The 18,747-nt window shown below is 43.2% G+C and overlaps 1 protein-coding gene and 1 long non-coding RNA gene across 14 annotated transcripts in view; one reads left to right on the top strand and one right to left on the bottom strand.

Moving 5' to 3' along the window:
• WWOX (WW domain containing oxidoreductase) overlaps positions 1-18,747 on the bottom strand; it is a 1,024,395-nt gene that overhangs the window by 657,537 nt on the left and 348,111 nt on the right. Inside the window, exon 10 of one of the 12 annotated variants that reach the window (XM_089320575.1) lies at positions 4,523-12,550. The exons of 10 other annotated variants lie outside the window; for them this stretch is intronic. In XM_089320575.1, the coding sequence (XP_089176701.1) occupies positions 12,479-12,550 (72 nt within the window). In that variant the 3' untranslated portion in view covers positions 4,523-12,478. Of the gene's footprint in view, positions 1-4,522; positions 12,637-18,747 lie in introns of those variants that run through there. One more of the 12 variants, XM_089320577.1, reaches the window with a different exon arrangement.
• Positions 1,777-18,747, top strand: part of LOC103348527 (uncharacterized) — a 32,210-nt gene continuing 15,239 nt past the window's right edge. Inside the window, exons 1-3 of one of the 2 annotated variants that reach the window (XR_516885.5) lie at positions 1,777-3,526; positions 3,732-3,842; positions 8,372-8,520. This is a non-coding gene — a long non-coding RNA (uncharacterized LOC103348527). The remainder of the gene's footprint in view (positions 3,527-3,731; positions 3,843-8,371; positions 8,521-18,747) is intronic. The other variant, XR_001793464.4, reaches the window with a different exon arrangement.

Raw genomic sequence — 18,747 nt, 5'->3', positions numbered from 1 at the left:
ATTAATATTCACTTAACACAAAACACACCATTTTAAAATGTACAATTCCATGACACTTCGTATATTCAGTGTTGTGCAACCATTACCTCTATCAAGTTCCAAAACATTTTCATCATCCCCAAAGGAAACCTCAAACTCACTAAGAGTCACTCCCAATTTCCCTCCCCCTACAGGCTCTGGCAACCACCCATCTGCACTCTGCCTCTACAGACTGACCTATTCTAAACATCTATAAATGAAGTCATATAATATATGACCTTAGTTATTTAAGAAAGAAAAAAGAATCCATGAAAAGTAGAAGATTTTTAAAAAGATAAATCCAATGTATGCCTGTGGTAACCTCTGATGATGAGTGTAAGGTGTCCGGTGCATAACAGATCTTCCCAGGCAGACGAATCAATTAATTCACAGGCTTTTGTTGGGGTTCCGCTCCCGGGCAAGGTTCCCCGGTCCCAACAGAGCAACAGAGCCGGGGAATACGCCTTTCTCCTGGTCTCAGCTGGGATCAGATTTAAACCACATCCATCAAACCATCCTCACAAGGGTCCAGAGACCCCCTCATTTCCTTTCCTCTATGAAATCCTCTCATTACCTGGTTAATGCCACTCTTAGGATCATTGGTTGCTATTCTCACCCTGACTTGTATACTACAGTGTCTGTTTAAGTGTTTACAGCAGGTGATAATGGAATGAACCAAGGCCTTCAGCAACCAGGCAGTCAACCAGATGCTTCTCCAATACATGCCTGTCCCTGCGGAGCCGCGATACCCCCAACGGGTCCCTGTAGACAACTTCCCCAGTCAGCAGGAAGTAGCCAGAGAGACTCATGGTTGCCCCCTTTCCTATCATCAAAAGGTCGGGATGGTAGCTTTGGGATCCGCAAGGAGGGAAGGCCTACACTTCCGGGAATGGAGAGGCCTACTTCCGGGGAAGAAAGTCCTTGTCAAGGTCCCTGCGGGTGCCTAAAGGTCAACCAATGAGGATCAGACCCACCTCAACTTTTAACCCCCATGCCCTGAATCTATAAAAGGAGCTCTCCCAATCTCTGACGCCCAACTTCCCCGGCCCCCCGCTCTGTTGCTCTGTTGGGACTGGGGAACCTCGCCTGGGAGTGGAACCCCAATAAAAGCCTGTGAATTAATTGATTCATCTGCCTGGGAAGATTTGTTGTGCACCGGACACCTTACAATGAGCATCACTTGCCAGAGCCAATAGGAGGAAGCACAGGAATCTGCACAGCAAGGAACATTCTCCTGCGGGACTTAGGATCTAACCGAGATGGGCAGGTCGGAGCCACAAACACAGCCCTGAAAAGCATGTCACATTAAAGAAGAATGGGTCCATGTGGGTCATGAGCTAAATGCCATGCTATTCAGGGACAGGACTGCCACCAGTGAGCTTGGGGTCATGGAGTAAAGCAGACAGTCCTTGAACAAATCCTCCCTCTGGCTACTGTTGGAATGGAACATAGCTTGTGAGTCTGAAGCAGTGCAGGTTCCAGTCCGCATCATACACCAGATTTCAAAGTGAGCATTTTTGTGATTCCACTTTTGTAATTCTCTCTCCTGTCTCCGATGTTTCTCGAGAGTCCAACAGTCTATTATCAGAACAGAGATACATCACCCATTTCTGCAACAAGCAGACTACATGGGGACCCTCACAAGTGAGGGCTCCCCAGGGAGAACTGGAGGGTGAGTGTGCTTGGGAAATGAGGCAGCGCTTCTGTATCTGCAAAGACCAAGTACAGACGCATCTGGGTTCAAATCCTGATCTGCTTCTGACTTGACCTCTAAACCATGGCTTTATCAAGTAGAAAATGGGGATACCAGGAAGGACTGGAAGTAAGATTAAATGATAGTTGGCACAGAGCAAGTGTGCAATGAATTCTACTTACACGTCACTGTCACCCCTTGCAGTTACTCAGTGCTCAAGTGTGCTACCAGAAATAGTGACTGTGGGCTTTCAGTTAGGCCTCGGCTGCCCCCCCCTTCTCTCTGTCTCTCTCTCTGTCTCTCTCTCTCCCCTCCTTGCCCTTACTCTCTTTTTCTCCTTTCCTCTTTGTCTATTCCACCTCTTTCTCCTCATCTCTCTCCTCTTTCCCTCTCCATCTCTTTGTTTTGCTTTTCTCATTCCCCCATCTCCATACTTCCTTCTCTCCAGCCTTCCCTTCCACCCTGTTTAGGACTAGGAATGCCAGATCGTCTGAATCTTGGCCAAAACACTAAGCAATAAGCCCATATCTCAGCACTGCTTACATGACATTGCTGGGTGAGAGGACAGCCAGGGAACTTCCCAAGCCATAACCTGCATTCACTGCTGCAGGTGTGCTCTGATCAGCTTAATTTAATCTGCAGGTCATGGCCTGTAGGTCTGAGGTTCTCATCCCACCTCCTGCAACTTACCATTTCCATCCCACTGGATAGAGAGCCCCTTCCTGAGAGAGCAGTAGACCCGAATACTGTACCATCTTGCATAATGACCATCCCAAGGTCCAATGATCTGTACTGCAAAGCTGCGGAGTTTCACTCACCCTTGTTAATCATCCAGTGATCACTTGCCAACAGGGCCCCACTATAAAACAATCCTTTAAACCTTTACTTAATTCACCTAACACACATCAGACCTGGGGTGACATAAGCAGGACAATTACCCCAAGTTTTAACAGTTCAGGGTGAAACCTGACAACAGAGCTTCTGTCAATAGATCTCACAGCTAGAGAATTACAATGCATTTATTGAGAACCTACTACGAGTTGGATAAATAAGAAGCATTCATGCACATTATCTCATTATCTCATGTCATTTTTCTCCCTCTGGCATCCTGACAAGCCTTATCCTACTCAAAACAATACACGTGACCAGTCATGTATTTATCAACAGTGGCAGTGGCTCCACATGCCTGGACAATGCTCGGTATCTTCTTCTCAGATGAATTTAAAGAAGCATTATGCTGTGCATGTGAAGCATGGAAATGTCACGAGCCTGTAGAAATCTGCAGTTGGATGCCTTAGTTTTCAAGGGTTTTTCTTTTAGCCAGCCAGGTATCTCATTAAACATCATGTAAAAATGTCTTCCATTGCCTTTAACATGGAAGCAGACCACCTACACAACCCCGTGAGAGCAGCTCAAACATGTGCCTTGCACCACAGAGGTCCCCATGCATTCTGAAACACACCAGTCTCAAATGCACAATTCCTCAGCGCTGGGTGTTTATTTTGTTTCATGTTTTCTTTCTGGCACGGCAAGACCAAATCTGTTACCGTGAACATGGAACTGCAGTGGGATATGCATTTGACACGAAGCAAATACCTCCTCTTAGCAAAGGCAAATAAAACAAAAGTTCAATGAGCCTCAAAGCCAGCACGCATAAATGTCACCGTGCCTGGCAACAGGGGAGTTCAGAGGACACTTATGAAATCTATGTGCTCCCGGGGCAGTGGGAAAAGGCTATGGCGGTGCATTCCAAAGGGGGCCTGCGGGAATACCTTTGAAAAGCAACCGGGACAGCACAAGACCCCAGGAAGCTATGTGAGTTGCATGCTGTCAGGGTTGCTGTCCCAGTGCCCGCTGCTGGTTTCTGGGAGCTAATCAAGGGAAGCCTAACTAGTCCAGGCGGCAGGGCAAGTTTACAGCAACTGACAGTAACTATAACATACGCCAGTTTGTATTAAGATGTTATTGCACCTTTCCAGTTCTAATCACCAATTATGACTCTATTACTCCTACTTGGCAGTTCATCTGCTCCAGCCTGCGCTAAGGGCGACTTGGAGGCGGACCTCTGATCTCCCGGTTCCACTTCACTGAGCACTCTGCACGGCGGCTGTCATCTGCAGACACTGAAGAGGTAAGGCATTGCTTTTGCTCAGATAACTGTACCTGACCTTACAACAATTTACTAAGGAAATACCTGTTAATAGCAGTGTGAGTGCAGTTTCCTTTATGCTCGCAACGGCACTGCAAATTAGCGACAACAGGATAAATCTATGGCCGGCGCACCAGACACTTCATTAAATCACTGTTCTCTTGCCTTGTAGCACGCTAATAGAATCACAGCCCTCGTTAGCTACTGAATAAAAGATCAATCACAGACTTTGAAAGCTCTTGCTACCAGCTTCCAGAGGAAACAAGGAAGAAAAGAAAAGGGGGGGGGGGGGAAGCAGGCAAGAGAGAAAGAGAGAGAGAGAAGAGAGAGATATTTAGGATCATCGCTGAGATTCTGAATGGCCTCGCTGCAAGTTGCTTAAATTACCTTTTCCACAACTGACTCCAACTGCAATACTCAGAGGAACTTGTTAAGCCTGCTTTCAAGAGCAGCACTCTAATATATGACTGCTAGACCCTGGTCAAAAGTTCATAATGTGCATATGTAAAAAGGTACTAAATTGCCTGAGGGCTAAAACCAGAGGAGTTTAATTGTAGCAAAATGCTGAAAATGGTCTGTTGAGGGTCCTTCTATTGGGATACTGCTGGCTCTGGCTGATTGAAGTACAGAACATAAAAGTCTTACAACAATATTTCCTTAAATGCTGGGGAAGCTGCCAGCAGTTGGTACTGCATGAATGTTGTGGTTAAAGAAAAACATTTTCCTCCCCTAAAATAAATAGAGTATTAAAAACTGCTCCAGCCCATAATTCTAAAGCATGACGGAAAAAGGAGGGCTCAATGATAATAAATAAGGTATAATTCATAGGGCATGTCCAATCTCCTCGCAGTGTATTTTTACATGGGGCACAGTGAAGGTAGTCAGGCATGACCTGTGAGGGCTTTTGGACTCTGAATGGCTGTGCTTTTGAAAAGAACTTTGCACTGAAATAACAGCTGCTCCTGGCTGCCTCGCCTGGCTCAGGCTGAGATATACCCACGTGCAGATCCTCGCAAAGGGACCCGTTTGGCTCGTCTTTATTTCTTCTCTCATAAAACAAGATCTGGAGGCCTCTACAAATACTGGCTTGTCTTGATGGGTCTTTGTATCCAGAATTCTCTGCCCCCTCCAAATATACAACCTCCTCTTCTCTCTCTCTCCCCTCCCTCTCCCTCCTCTGTTCTTCCTAATTGGCTCTTGGTTTGGATGGCCGGATGAATGACAACCTTTGAGCACAGGATGGTGACTGAGAATGCTATGGGGACCTAGGTCAAATACAGGGCACCCAGGAGAAACCAGAATTCAGCATGGAGGGTTTCTGATTTAAAACAAGTATTTGTGGAAGGTAAAGTCAGCATCCCTGGATAATAAGATAGCAATACAGATGTCATTTTCATCAGATTAAAAAAAAATCCAATGTGGTACTCTGTACCTTTATCAGCACCAAGAGTTCATGTATGCAATATGGCAAAGGTTGGAAAGTTTGCAACCACCAAGACTGTGCCGATGCTCATTGCTAGCATCTGAAACTAGGGCAGCAGTTTGAGTTTTATCTGTGACAACAGCTTAGCAAATGGGGTAAGCACCAACTTCATTCCTGTTGATATCTGAGGGCCCTATTTCTTCGAACTTATTCTTCAAGGACACTTCTTCCAGACTCACAGCAGGAGGCAAGTCACGTTTCTTTACATAATAAAGTAAAAACTAAACTCAAATACAGCACACACTTAATATTTAAAGTCATCTAAAGTACTTAAGAATCGCTCCACCCTGGAGGTCTAATCCTTGGTAAGCCACCTGGACTGGTTCGTACTACAAGCAATGTCAAAGAGTACCCCTTCTTACTTTAGCAATCTTAGGTGATCTGTCAAAATGGCTCATTATTCACCTGACCCAGAAAATCCACAAAATCCTGCAAATGAAGAGGTTGAGAACACTGAAGACACCTAGGTCATCAAGGATACCCATCTAAGAAAAGCCACCAAGGCCAGCACTGCAGCTCACCTGGCAGTCCTCTGCCTGCGATGCCGGCACCCCGGGTTCTAGTCCCGGTCGGGGCACCGGATTCTGTCCCGGTTGCCCCTCTTCCAGTCTGGCTCTCTGTTGTGGCCCGGGAAGGCAGTGGAGGATGGCCCAAGTGCTTGGGCCCTGCACCCACATGGGAGACCAGGAGGAAGCGCCTGGCTCCTGGCTTCAGATCTGCACAGCATGCCAGCCGTAGTGGCCATTAGGGGAGTGAACCAACAGAAGGAAGACCTTTCTCTCTGTCTCTCTCTCTCTAACTCTGCCTGTCAAAAAAAAAAAAAAAAAAAAAGCCACCAAGTAACTCAAAGAGTTTACAATAAAAAAGTAATGTGTCCCTTTCTGTCATTACAATAGTAGAGTCAGTAACTGGGCCAAGGCCAAATACTGCAGCTGGACACAGGTTTGATGACGTCAAAAGAGAGATGAATGACTGTTGCAAGTGCTTAAAAATTGCCAAGCAATAATGACCTTAAAGGTTTAGATGCAGATTCTCAGGTCATTGAACATACCCAAGATGCCCTGCCAGACCTACAGAGCTCATGGTCAGATTAACCCTTACATGATGTTCCAGGCCACACCAAGGTGATCCTCATTGAAAAGGGACAAAAGGGCCAGCGCTGCGGCTCACTAGGCTAATCCTCTGCCTTGCGGCGCCGGCACACCGGGTTCTAGTCCCGGTCAGGGAGCTGGATTCTGTCCTGGTTGCCCCTCTTCCAGGCCAGCCCTCTGCTATGGCCCAGGAGTGCAGTGGAAGATGGCCCAAGTGCTTGGGCCCTGCACCCCATGGGAGACCAGGAGAAGCACCTGGCTCCTGGCTTCGGTTCAGTGCAGTGTGCCAGCCGCAGCGTGCTGGCCGCGGCGGCCATTGGAGGGTGAACCAACAGCAAAAGGAAGACCTTTCTCTCTGTCTCTCTCTCTCTCACTGTCCACTCTGCCTGTCAAAAATAAAAAAGAAAATAAAAAATAAAAAAGAAAAGGGACAAAAGGTTCCTACATCAGAAGAGGAGGTGGTAAAGGAAAACAGAATATCCCAGCAGAAAGTGAAGAAACAAAAACTTAATGCTTGAGAGTAACTCAGCATATATATTTATAGGGTCACTAGCCACATTTACCATAGGACACACCATTTTCTCTCTAAGAGACTCCAAATCTGAGTTGTTCCAGCCTATGTCATATAAAACAAGATGGCAACTGTGGGACAGCCAGTCTGTGCGGATGTCTGTTTTATGTTGCAGTTAGAGATGCCTGAGCACAAGTATTTGGGGAGGAACAAAGAGAAAAGGGCATAGAAGAGGACAGGGAAGGATGCACAATGAATTCGAAAGTAACTAAGGAGAAGATGAGGCCCAAGCTGTCCACTGTGATCAGCAGCATCAGAAACGCCAGGCCCTTCACACTGCCCCAGCCTTCTTTCCTTGTAAGCTTCAAGTCACACACCCCATTCTCATGTGCATCCCCTTCCTACTCCTGACCACAGGGGCTGCCAAATCCCAGAGAAGCAGGCTCTCCTTCAGTTGCAGGATCACACTCGGCCCATAATGCACCTCCCACTATTGCATCCTCGGTGCCGGAGCAAGGGTGGAGCCCATGGAAGCCTGGGCAGGCACTGGGAGGATGTGCCTTGAGAACCAGTAAGGTGTGATGGCAGGGTACAAACGTTTGAGTCTGATGCTCAGCTCCTCCACTGGGTGACCTAGTAAAGTAGCTCAGAGCCTTGCTGTGCTGATCTGTGAAACAGGCATAGTCATTCAAACTCAACTATTGAGTTTCCTGCAGGAAGTTAAATAAAATCACATAAAAAACTTTCTGGCTCATCACTTGGAGCTCAACAAATCCTTCTTTCCTATTGTCCTGTGCTACTCACGTAACTCTGAAAGCCCCAGAATACTCAAACATGAACACTGAACTGGACCATTCTGAAATCTAGTTGCTGTTTTCAATACAATTGCAATGGAAAACCACGTGGACTCTCTGTGAATGACTCAATCTACCTCATACTGTCAGTTGATCTTCATATGGAAATGAATGAGACATATTATAAGCTAATGGTGTGCATTTAGCGGCACGTTTACAAGCCGATTACCCAGAACCTATTGAAGCACATGAAAATGCTATTCATGACTCTGCTTTCATCCTAAGTCAGCTTCTTCAAGACAAACAGGAGCCCTCAAAAGTTAACTTTAGAATTCACAGGACATCTTTCACTTCCTTTGGTTACTGACTGTCACCGCACCTGTGTGGTAACTATTTCCATTTCTGCTTTCTATAAAGAGATCCCCATCTTCATCCCAGCTCTCCTTGTGAAAAGTACAAAAGAACTTACACAAAAATTTACCAAGAGCCTGCTAGGGCCCAGCAGAGACCAAAGGCAAGAGGGCGAAATAATTTCCAGGGATATAATGGACACAGTTTAATTCCTGCTGAAAATGCTGTCATTTAATTCTATGTACAAAAGTATGTACTAGAACATGCTAATGATAATGCAGTATCCCTGATTTTCAAGCCATCAGCAAAATCCTCCAGCACCCACAGATGGAGCCAGTGTGTGGAACTGGTTTTATGGCCTCTGGAGAAACATGGCGGTCCCTAAGTTTAACTCTGCTGAGCCTGGAGTCCGGCAAGCCAGAAGGGCAAGGTAAGGCTACAACCACACTTGACTGATTCAGAGAAAAAAGAGAGCACCAAAGAGAACATTTGATATTTTCCACCAAGAAAATTACTTTGGATTTATATAAAGAGAAACAATTAGGTGAATCTCAGTCTCACACAATATTTTTCTCTGGCTTTCTTATATTTCCTCAACTGTGTAGTAAGTGTACTGAGAATGCAGACATCACTCACACCCATCCCCAACACATACCACAGAAGGATCTCAGTATTATCCCAGAGTCAAAGTAAAATAGCTATGGAGTTTTATTCTGGATAGTGAGAAATTTCTAAAACTAAGAGAAGATTTTCAAAAGCAATGTAACCTCTGGACCTGAATACTGAAAGTCTCCTTAGGCACAAACCAACCATACAACTACATTTTGGGTTAGTTAACAAATAAGGCAAAATACAGGTAAGCTCATCAAAGATGGCTCTGGGACGTTCTGCCATCAGTTAAGAGGAGCCTCATCACAGACCAGTGAACTTGAGAGTGAATCATTCATGATTCTATTACTTATAAGAATTTAAATCAAGTCTTGCTACTTTTTGTTCCCAACATGTAACAGGCCTTCAAGCAAATATGTCACTGGTGTTCCTGGTAAATAGTTAACTACACTTAACCTAGAAGACAATTCCCAAGAATATTCATTGGCAAGCACCAGTCATCTTTTGAAACAGCACACACAAATGCAGAAAATAAGCTGTGCTCCATGAACACCCACTGATAGCCCACAGCTGATACCATGTCACAAACATGCAGATAGAGTTGATGAAAAATGAGGGACAATCAAGTAAATGAGTGAAATGGCAGCCACCACACATAACCTCAACTGTTGGGGACAATGAGAAAGATACAGTGAAGGCAGACAAGGGGGAAAAGAGTAGGAAGCCTCTTCTCATGAAGACAAAAATCACAAACCACTGCAGCCCTTTTCATTCAGGAGAAACGGATTGTCCACTGGTTCCATTTTTTAAACAGTGCCAGGGTGAGTATGTGGTAGGCTGCAGGAGGAAGATGGCAGGAGAATTGTGCACTCCCTGGTAGGACATTTAAAAGGAGAGGAGACATGTCCATGCAGCTTCCAGTCTTCACCACCAGTCACAGCTGCCACTTGGACGGCAAGCTGCAGATCTCCATTTGGATGAATGCAACCTTGAATGACCCGACTAGTTTGGCCAAGGAAGCCTACCTAGAAGCTAGAAGGAGGGCACACACTTCAGTTTTGCGATTGTTTTTATGAATATGAAAACACCCGGGTACCAAGTTAAGGAGATTGGTAGCACCGTTAATGGCAGGAAGTCACAAAAGTTCCAAGTGAGAGATTATTTAGAAGTAGCCATTACCCCTCCAAACTAGACACCACTCCCTTCAGGATGCATGAGACCGTATTAAATTCTACTTCAGTATTTCTCGAATTATTTTTCAATAAGTTAGGTAAAATAAATATTCAGATTTTTTTTCCTCCCTTTATTATTGCCATTAAGCCTTTAAGTTTTACATACATTTTAATGTAACTGATTAGGGTACTTGGATGTGCTATGATATATGAATAACAATATAAAGTTTTTATGTTTCAAGCCCTTCCATAGTTATCAAAGAAAAATGCGTTCATTCAAAATGAAGATGTCATATCGATTAAAACATTAAATAGGGTCTAGCCTGTGGCATAGCAAGTAAAACCGCTACCTGCAACACCGGCATTCCATAAGGGTGTCAGTTAGTGTCCTGGCTGCTCCACTTCTGATCTAGCTCCCCATTAATGGCATGGGGAAAGCAGAAGATGGTCCAAGTACTTGGGTCTTTGCCACCCATGTGGGAGACCTGGAAGAAACTTCTGGTTCCTGGCTTTTTCCTGGCCCAGCGTTGGCCACTGAGGCCATATGGGGAGTAAACAAGCAGATGGAAGATTTCTCTCTGTGTGTGACTGACTTTCAAATAAATAAATAACAAAAAAAAATAAAACAAGAAATTGGAAGAGACTCATGGCAGGGGACAAGGGATACTGCATCACTCTTACAATGTGGACTTGAAACAGTCTTGAACATTCAGGGGTTCCGTCTTATACTAACTGGAGACCTTGCCTTAGACGGTAAGGTTACAACAAACTAGCCATCAAAGAAGGCTAAAAGAAGCCTTAGTTCGTTTTACCCCACAAGGCACAAGTGGATCAGTTCTTCCAAACTCATCTGCCGGCCTACATTAGATACTGTAATCCATTAGTTTACTAATAAAATCCCTCTAGGTTATAATTAATAGGAGCAACCAACCTGGGAAAACTTCAAGGAGTTGTGTAAGTGAAGTAAATTAAATGCCGAGGTGACAGGGGGAATGGAAATTGTTGGAGATGAAGGTTATTTTTTTTCCTTCCTCCCCAGGCCCAACAAGAATGTACTAATCATCCTCTGGCCTTTCCCTCCCCCACCTGTCTTCTACAAACTAATCTCAACCCCAACCCACACATAGATGAAACATGGCGCCACCTATTGGCAGTCACTGGTACATGAATGAGATTACACTTAACATAATCCTGAGAATATATACATATATAAATACACACGAGTTTTTAAGATCAGATTGTCTCACCCAGTACTAGTGCCAAAAATCAGTTAATTTATACTGTTTACTTTTCATGGGCTGCAGAGTGACTTAAAAGGACCACTTACACTATAAATATGTGACGAGAATAAATAAATGCTTGAGAAAGATAATGCTATACCAATGAAACAATTAATTGGCAGGGTATAGGAGACGGTAGAATAGATACTAAAACACAGTCAACAGGCCAATTTCAGAGAGACCAAGCTATGTATCTTCACCTCTGGGGGAGTTCATTTTCTTGTCTAGAAACAAGGGGATGTAAGCTCTAGCAGGGAGAATCAGGGATTTTCCTAAGTACAGTGAACAGTGTTGTTCAGGCTAAGAAATGATCATGCCCCCAGGTGGTCCCCATGTGTGTTGTCACGGCCTAATCTTACAAGAATGGCTATTAATTAAGATCTCCCAAAAGTAGCTTGGCATTTGGGAATAAAGTTAGAGAATGTAGGAAAAAAAAAAAAAACTGGGCCCAGTGCTGTTATACAGTGGGTTAAGCCACTGTCTGCAGTGCCAGCATCCCATAGGAGAGCCAGGCCATGTCCCAGCTGCTTGATTTCCAATCCGGCTCCCTGCTAATGTGCCTGGGAAAGGAGTGGGAGATGGCCCACATACTTGGGCCTCTGCAGCATGTGAAAGATTTTGATGGGGCTCTGGGCTCCTGGCTTTGGCCTGGCCCAGCCCTGGGCATTGCTGCCATTATGGAAGTGAACCACTGGTTGAAAGATTCTCTCCCCCCCTGTCACTGTGACACTCAAATAAATAAGTAAATACATTTGTTAAAAAATCAAGGAAAAGAAGTTGTGCATCCCATACCAGCAATTTTGTTGTTTTGTTTTGGAGAATAGAAGTGAAATTTTATTTATGTGAGAAGATGTGAAGATCTGAACAGCAAGGTAAGGACCTGGTAGAAACAGAGACCAAGCCCTTATTCAGGCAACTGTGATGGAACTCACTTTCACTTGCTCAAGACAAATGTCAAATTCACCAATGATCAGTTACTTAGTGCAGCTCTGTAGCCAAAGGACTGTCATTAACCAGTCATGATTTCCAAAGAACTAGTAGTCAATCTGAATTTGAAGTCATGAAACAGCGCATTTGCAGGGGAGCTTCCATGGTCCCTAGATGATCCTGATCTGGAAGAGCTGTTATCCGAGATCCAAGGGAGAGCTCCAGAAACGTTTAGTAACGAGGACAACAGTAACGAAGCAAACCACAAAGGCTGCAGGCACACGCACAATCAGGGAGAATGTTATCCGTCAGTCTGAACACATGCCAGCGCCCTGAAGTGCGCAGAGGAAAACTGTAGGATGGGCATGTATCGTATGACACTTCAACATCAAATCAACCATCATTCCAGGAGCACCACTGCACGGAGTGCTTGTAGAAATGCAGCCAGCCCACGAGCAGATGTGCACTCTCCCTGCGCAAACAATACAAGTAACTCTTCAGGAGAGTGATCACTCAACGCCACGTGCACTAACTTGATCGTTCCGTCATCAGATGGCACTGCAAATTTCATTACATATTTTAAATCATGTTAACATGGTTTGTTAACACTGGTATTCACTAAAAAGGCCACAACTATTTAAATAATAAATGAGCATGCTAATTTTTATATACATTATGAAAGTGACATGTGTAAATATTCTACATATTTTCTTCTTAAAACCTGACTTTCAGCATTAGCTAAGAGTCATCAGTGAAAAGACTCATCAAGATGTTTTACAGACTCACAAATGTACTCCTTATTTAGAGAAGTAAACAGCATATCTAAGGAACAATTCTTCATGTTAAAACAGCGTACCTTACTAGTCTTTCAGATACTGTTAAGGCAAGAATTTAATCCTCTGCTTAAAAGAGACAGGAAGACCCATGCTGCTCTGAGCTGGGAACCAAGGAAGTTTCTTCACTGATCAGAGCCAGCCCTCTGAGGTCGTGCTGTTCCTTCTCCCACATTCACCCTCCATCTTGTTCTGCAAGCGTAATCCTAGGCAGTTTGTGAGCACACACCCCGGGGCTGCCACCCACTGCTTCTGTGCCTCTGCATCTGCCGCCAGTGGGTCCCACATGCCGAGGACTTTTTCTCCCCCACACTCCCTGCTTTGCTCCCCGAGTGTCCTGAAGAAAGGGGATGTGCCCTGGGGACTCTCCACAGAAGCTGGCAGGTTTGGAGACCAGGGAAAGAGTATCTGTCTTCTGCTCAGTTTGCTGAGCTGCTTGGAGGCTGTAAGGGATGTTTGTGAGCAGGAAAAGTCAGGTTGGAGGTGTCAGAGAAGGCAACGTAGAACTTAAGTATAGAGGGAATAATTGCAGGACCATATTCATGGGTAAGTTTGCTAAGAAAACCAAAACATGCAATCAACCTAAATGCCCGTCAACTGAAGACTGAAGAAATTATGGCATATGTACTCTATGGAATACAACACAACTGTAAAAAAAAAAAAAGAAATCCAGTCATTTGCAACAAAATGGATCAATCTGGAAAACATCACACTTAGTGAAATAAGCCAGTCCCCAAAGGACAAACACCGTATGTTCTCCCTGATCTCTGATGACCAATAGAGCACCTAAAAGGAAATCTGTAGAAATTAAATTGACACACTGAGAAGCAATGACTTGACTGTTGAGCAACAGTTTTCTTTTCTCTTCATACTATTTGTATCTCAGTGAAAAAAAAAAAAAAGAGAAGGAGGAGTAAGTTTATAACTGTAAAGCTGTATAGTTCTGCATACATTTCTACGGACTTACTTCTTAGAGTAAATCTAAAAACTTGCATGGAACCCCAAATCCCATTAGGCTGGGTGATAAAAATGTCATCTTAAGTGTGTTAAAATGATATTAAGTGTTAAAGTGATCATACAGATAGGATTAAGTGTTAAAGGGATCATATAAATAAGATCAAGTAACTGGTAACAACAATACAATTAAAAAGGAAAAAATGTTCCAACATGGGAAGCAGTCCACACAGCAGACTCATAGAATGACAATGGCTTTAAATAACACTCTGACCTCAGAATCAGCCCTTAAGGCATTCTGGTCTGGCTGAAAAGCCCATGAGAGCATTTCAGGCACGGACAGCCAAGACACTGTGGTAAAAAAAAAAAAAAATGTCATACAGGAAGGATCTCTGTGACTGAGACCCCAGTGGAAAGAAGTGGCCATCAAAGGATGAACTTTCCTTGAAGGGAGGAGAGAACTTCCACTTTGTTTATGGCTTTGTCTAAATACTGATGCAGATTGTGGACTCAAAAGGCTTCCACAGCTTTTGGCAGCTCATGTCATACACACATATGAATGTTAATTGTTAAATTAAAAACAGGAGTCACTGTGCACTTCTCATGCAGGACTTCTGTCCTCAATGAGTTCTATTATGAGAATTAACCACAAAACCTGTTCTCAGTTTGTGTGTGTGTACAAATTGTTGAAATCCTTACTCAGTACAGAGTTGGTCTCCTGTGTATAAAGTTAATTGAAAATTAATCTTAATAGAGAATAGGACTGGGAATGGGAGAGGAAGAGGTAGGGTGGGAGTGGGGGTGGGAAGGGGGGTGGGAGGGCGGGTATGGTGCGAAGAATCACTATATTCCTAAAGTTGTACTTATGAAATTTGTACTCATCAAATAAAAGGTTTCATTGGGAAGAAGGAAAAGAGACAGTAAAACATACTGTTAAGCATTAAAGTTTAAATATAAGATACTTTCTTTTACTTGTTTATACATATATGCATATGTGCACTAATCAACAGATCCAACCACAACTTCATGTATCTCATGTGTATTGCTCCCCTTTTCTCTCGCAGGCTCAATTCACACATCAAAAGTTTGTTTCTAATGCTACTTCTACAACATCATGGATATCATGGCTCCTTATACAATCTTTGTACAAACTCACAACATTTCTAAATTGTCAACTCTCCAATCTCTCCACCGGTCTCTAATCACTTCTTCCCAACTCACTTTCTTGTTTCCATAAAATCACCTTCTGAAACCCAGGCACAACCTGGAACCAACAGAAGCTGTGAGTGTAGGGATTTAGACCTTGGCCACCTTAGTCCATTGCCATAGGCTTAAGTTTCAGTTATGTGGTCTTGGGAAGGCATGGAATACCACTCTCCAACAAACGAGAGGAAAAGATATGGTGCACAATGTAGGTCCTAGCACACAGCAACTTCTCAATAAATGTTAATAATTTTAATTTCATCATCACTGCCATTATTGTCACCAGCACTAATTTCAATAGAAGACTCCAGAATACCAAGTTCTTAGCACTGTCCTTAAGCCATTTTAGACCTTCACCTTCTCACAGCACATATCACTTTAACCTATGCTCATTACTTAAAACTTTGCTATTATACTGATTCTGTCGTGATTAAAAATTGGAAATTTTTTCTATAATGATTACTATAGTTTTTCAAGTTTTTAAAAGTATTTAGTGTTTTAACATCCCCTAAATTTATCTCTAGTCCAAGTTTCAGCCTTTTTTTGATGCAAAAAATAATGAAAATTCCCTCTTTTTTGTGTCTATATAATCAATTCTTTTAAAAATATTTATTATTTGAAAGGCAGAAAGATAGAGATCTTCCAGTTGCTGGTCCACTCCCTAAACAGCCCCAATGACCCAAGGTGGCCAGCAGTCAGGAGCTTCTTCCAAGTCTCCCACATGAGTGCAGGGACCCAAGTACTTGGGCAACCTTTTGTTGCTTTCCCAGGTGAGTTGGCAGGGAGCCGGATTGGAAGTAGAGCAGCTAGGACTCACACTGGTTCCCAAATGGGGATGTCAGTGCCACAGGTGGATGCTTAACCTACAACAACACAGCACTGATCCCTAAATTCTAAAAAGACTCAGTAGCAATGTTGGTTGGCTCCATTGTAAGACCTTATCTGAATACTCTTATGTCTAGCCCCAAGATAGAAGTATCATCTCCCACTGGTACTCATCTCAACTCACCCTAACATTCTTGACATTTCTATCCTTTTGAAGGTAGGTGCCCATTCAACATTGATAATACTTTGCTAATTTTCTCATTTGCTACCCATTAAGTCAGCACCTGACATATGAGGCACTCAAAGAACATTTATCAAATGAGAGCAGACTAAATAGCTCCAGAACAGTAATTTTCAAATGAAAGATTATGGTAAAGTAGGCAGTGAAATGAGTAGTGGGTATTGACACTGGATCACAACCAGCCCTTTAAAATATCAAATTCAGGGGTTGGTGCTGTGGCGCAGAAGATTAAGCTGCATTTGCAGTGCCAGTACTCCATATGGGCGACGATTCCAGTCCTGACTGCTCTGCTTCTGGACCAGCTCCCTGCTAATGCACATGGGAAAGCCCCAGAAGATGGCCCAAGTACTTAGGCCCCTACACCCATCTGGGAGATCTGGAAGAAGCTCCTGGTTCCTGGCTTTGGTCTGGCTCAGCCCTAGCTGTTGCAGCCATTCGGAGAGTAAACCAGAAAATGGAAGTTCTGTCTCTCCTCTCTTCTCCTCTCTTCCTCTCCTCTCTTCCTCTCCTCTCTTCCTCTCCTCTCCTCTTCTCTCTCTGTAACTCTTTCAAATAACTAATTATTTTTTAAAAAATAAAATACCCTCTTCCAGGCCAGCTCTCTGCTATGGCCCGGGAGTGCAGTGGAGGATGGCCCAAGTCCTTGGGCCCTGCACCCACATGGGAGACCAGGAAAAGCACCTGGTTCCTGGCTTTGGATCAGCGCGATGTGCTGGCCGCAGCGCGCCAGCCGCGGCGGCCATTGGAGGGTGAACCAGCGGCAAAGGAAGAGCTTTCTCTCTGTCTCTCTCTCTCTCTCACTGTCCACTCTGCCTGTAAAAAAATAAAATAAAATAAAATAAAAATAAAACACCATCAAGACAAAGACAGTAGTTAAGAACAATGTTTCATAAAACCTTGTTTCACATATATACAGACATATCTATAACACACACAGGCACATATATAAATACGCATAAATAAACATGGACTGGGTTATAATATAAAATTCTTTAGAAATAGAAAATGTGTGAAAAACCCAGGACATCCTGATCTGTCATTTGCTATTTGCCTACTACAACACAAAGAGGGCAAGACTTTCACAGTCATTCTAAGCACTGCAGGTATGAACATCTGCTTAGCCACATTCACAGAGACCAACCCTGGACAAATAAGACAGATCAAAACCCTGAAGTGGACTTGCTGAGGAATTTCTTGGCTATCAGTCAAGAAATTAAAATTGATCCTCTGTCAAATTAATTACCAACTGGTGAAACTGATTCACCCAATTGAAAACTATAAACTTGGTGCAAACAATTGACAGAAAAAAATTCACAATGAAAAATGTGTACAATTTGCTGTGTGTAGAAAATATGACTAGAATTTTCGTTATAAATTATATGAGGACTAACTAGCATTGGTGAAAAGAATTTCAATCAAATTTTTAAAAAGAAAAAGCATAATTTAGCTTTTTTTGCACTGTTTCAAAACTGGAATGAAGTATGTAATTGACTTATGGAATTCACCCTGTGTTAAAATTCCAAGAAAAAAATCTTATCAGTGTTGATGTAGTTATGATTAAAATGTTTTATTCATAAACATCGAGTAAAAAAAAATCCTGAAGATGGAAGTGGCAGGGCTCCAATGGCTTTATCTCTCCTTACCTTCAGCAGCTTTTCCAAGAGCACGTGCCTACCTGTGGGACATAACTTAAACAAACACAAACCAATTTATTGAGTACTTACTGTATGCATTCATCTATTCACAATGCCATTGCTAGGTTTTCTTTCTGTCTTCAGAAACCATCTTAAAGGAACTGAATAAGAAATTTTTCACAAAGTTGTATTTAAGTTCTAACTGGAAAACAACAGGGAAAAAGCAACTGCAGAGGAACTGAAAGAAAAAACTGGAAAAAGAATATACACAGGACCTTGAATAACTGTAATTACATGTATATATACACACAAAACACATATGTATCTGGTTAAAAGGCTTACTGTCTGGACAGTTGGGACACTACTTGACAGCAAGTCAATAACTAGCATCATGTGAATCATATGAAGAAAACAGTGAAGAAAAAGTTTCTAAAATTCTGAAGAAAGGATGGCTTCATTAAAATATCCATTTTTTCCCAAGGGTGTTCTTTGAACTCTTGTTGAGCATGGACAATACAGAGATGCACCCAAAAGTATAGTCCAAGATAAAATTAATTTTGATGTATGATTTGGAGATGCTAGAGAACATATCTGTACTTTCAGCCTTTTCACTTCATTAATTCAAAGTTGACCTAGTTTCAAAAACGAGATGTAAGGTGACTTAAAGACAAGCAAGCAGGGTGAGCTTAGGGCCCACAAGTTAATATGCTCACATTCCATGTTGAAGTACCTGAGTTCAAGTCATGACTCTGGCTCCTGATTCCAGCTCCCTATTAACACAAACACTTCAAGTAACTGCATCCCTGCCACCAAAATGGAAGACCTGGACTTTGTCTCTGGCTCTTTGCTCTAGCCCCAGCCCAGCTCCAGCAAGGGACATTTGGGGAGTGAACCAGTGGACTGAAGCTCTCTAGCTGTATGTCTGCTCCTCTCAGTCTGTGTGTGTGTGTGTGTGTGTGTGTGTCTACCTCTCAAATAA

Source organism: Oryctolagus cuniculus, chromosome 18 (genome assembly GCF_051225735.1).
Source record: "Oryctolagus cuniculus isolate XC-2025 breed Fujian yellow rabbit chromosome 18, ASM5122573v1, whole genome shotgun sequence".
NCBI classification, from domain to species: Eukaryota; Metazoa; Chordata; class Mammalia; order Lagomorpha; family Leporidae; genus Oryctolagus; species Oryctolagus cuniculus.
The sequence above is the reverse complement of the archived record's forward strand: the minus strand, read 5'-3'. Positions and strand labels throughout refer to the sequence as shown.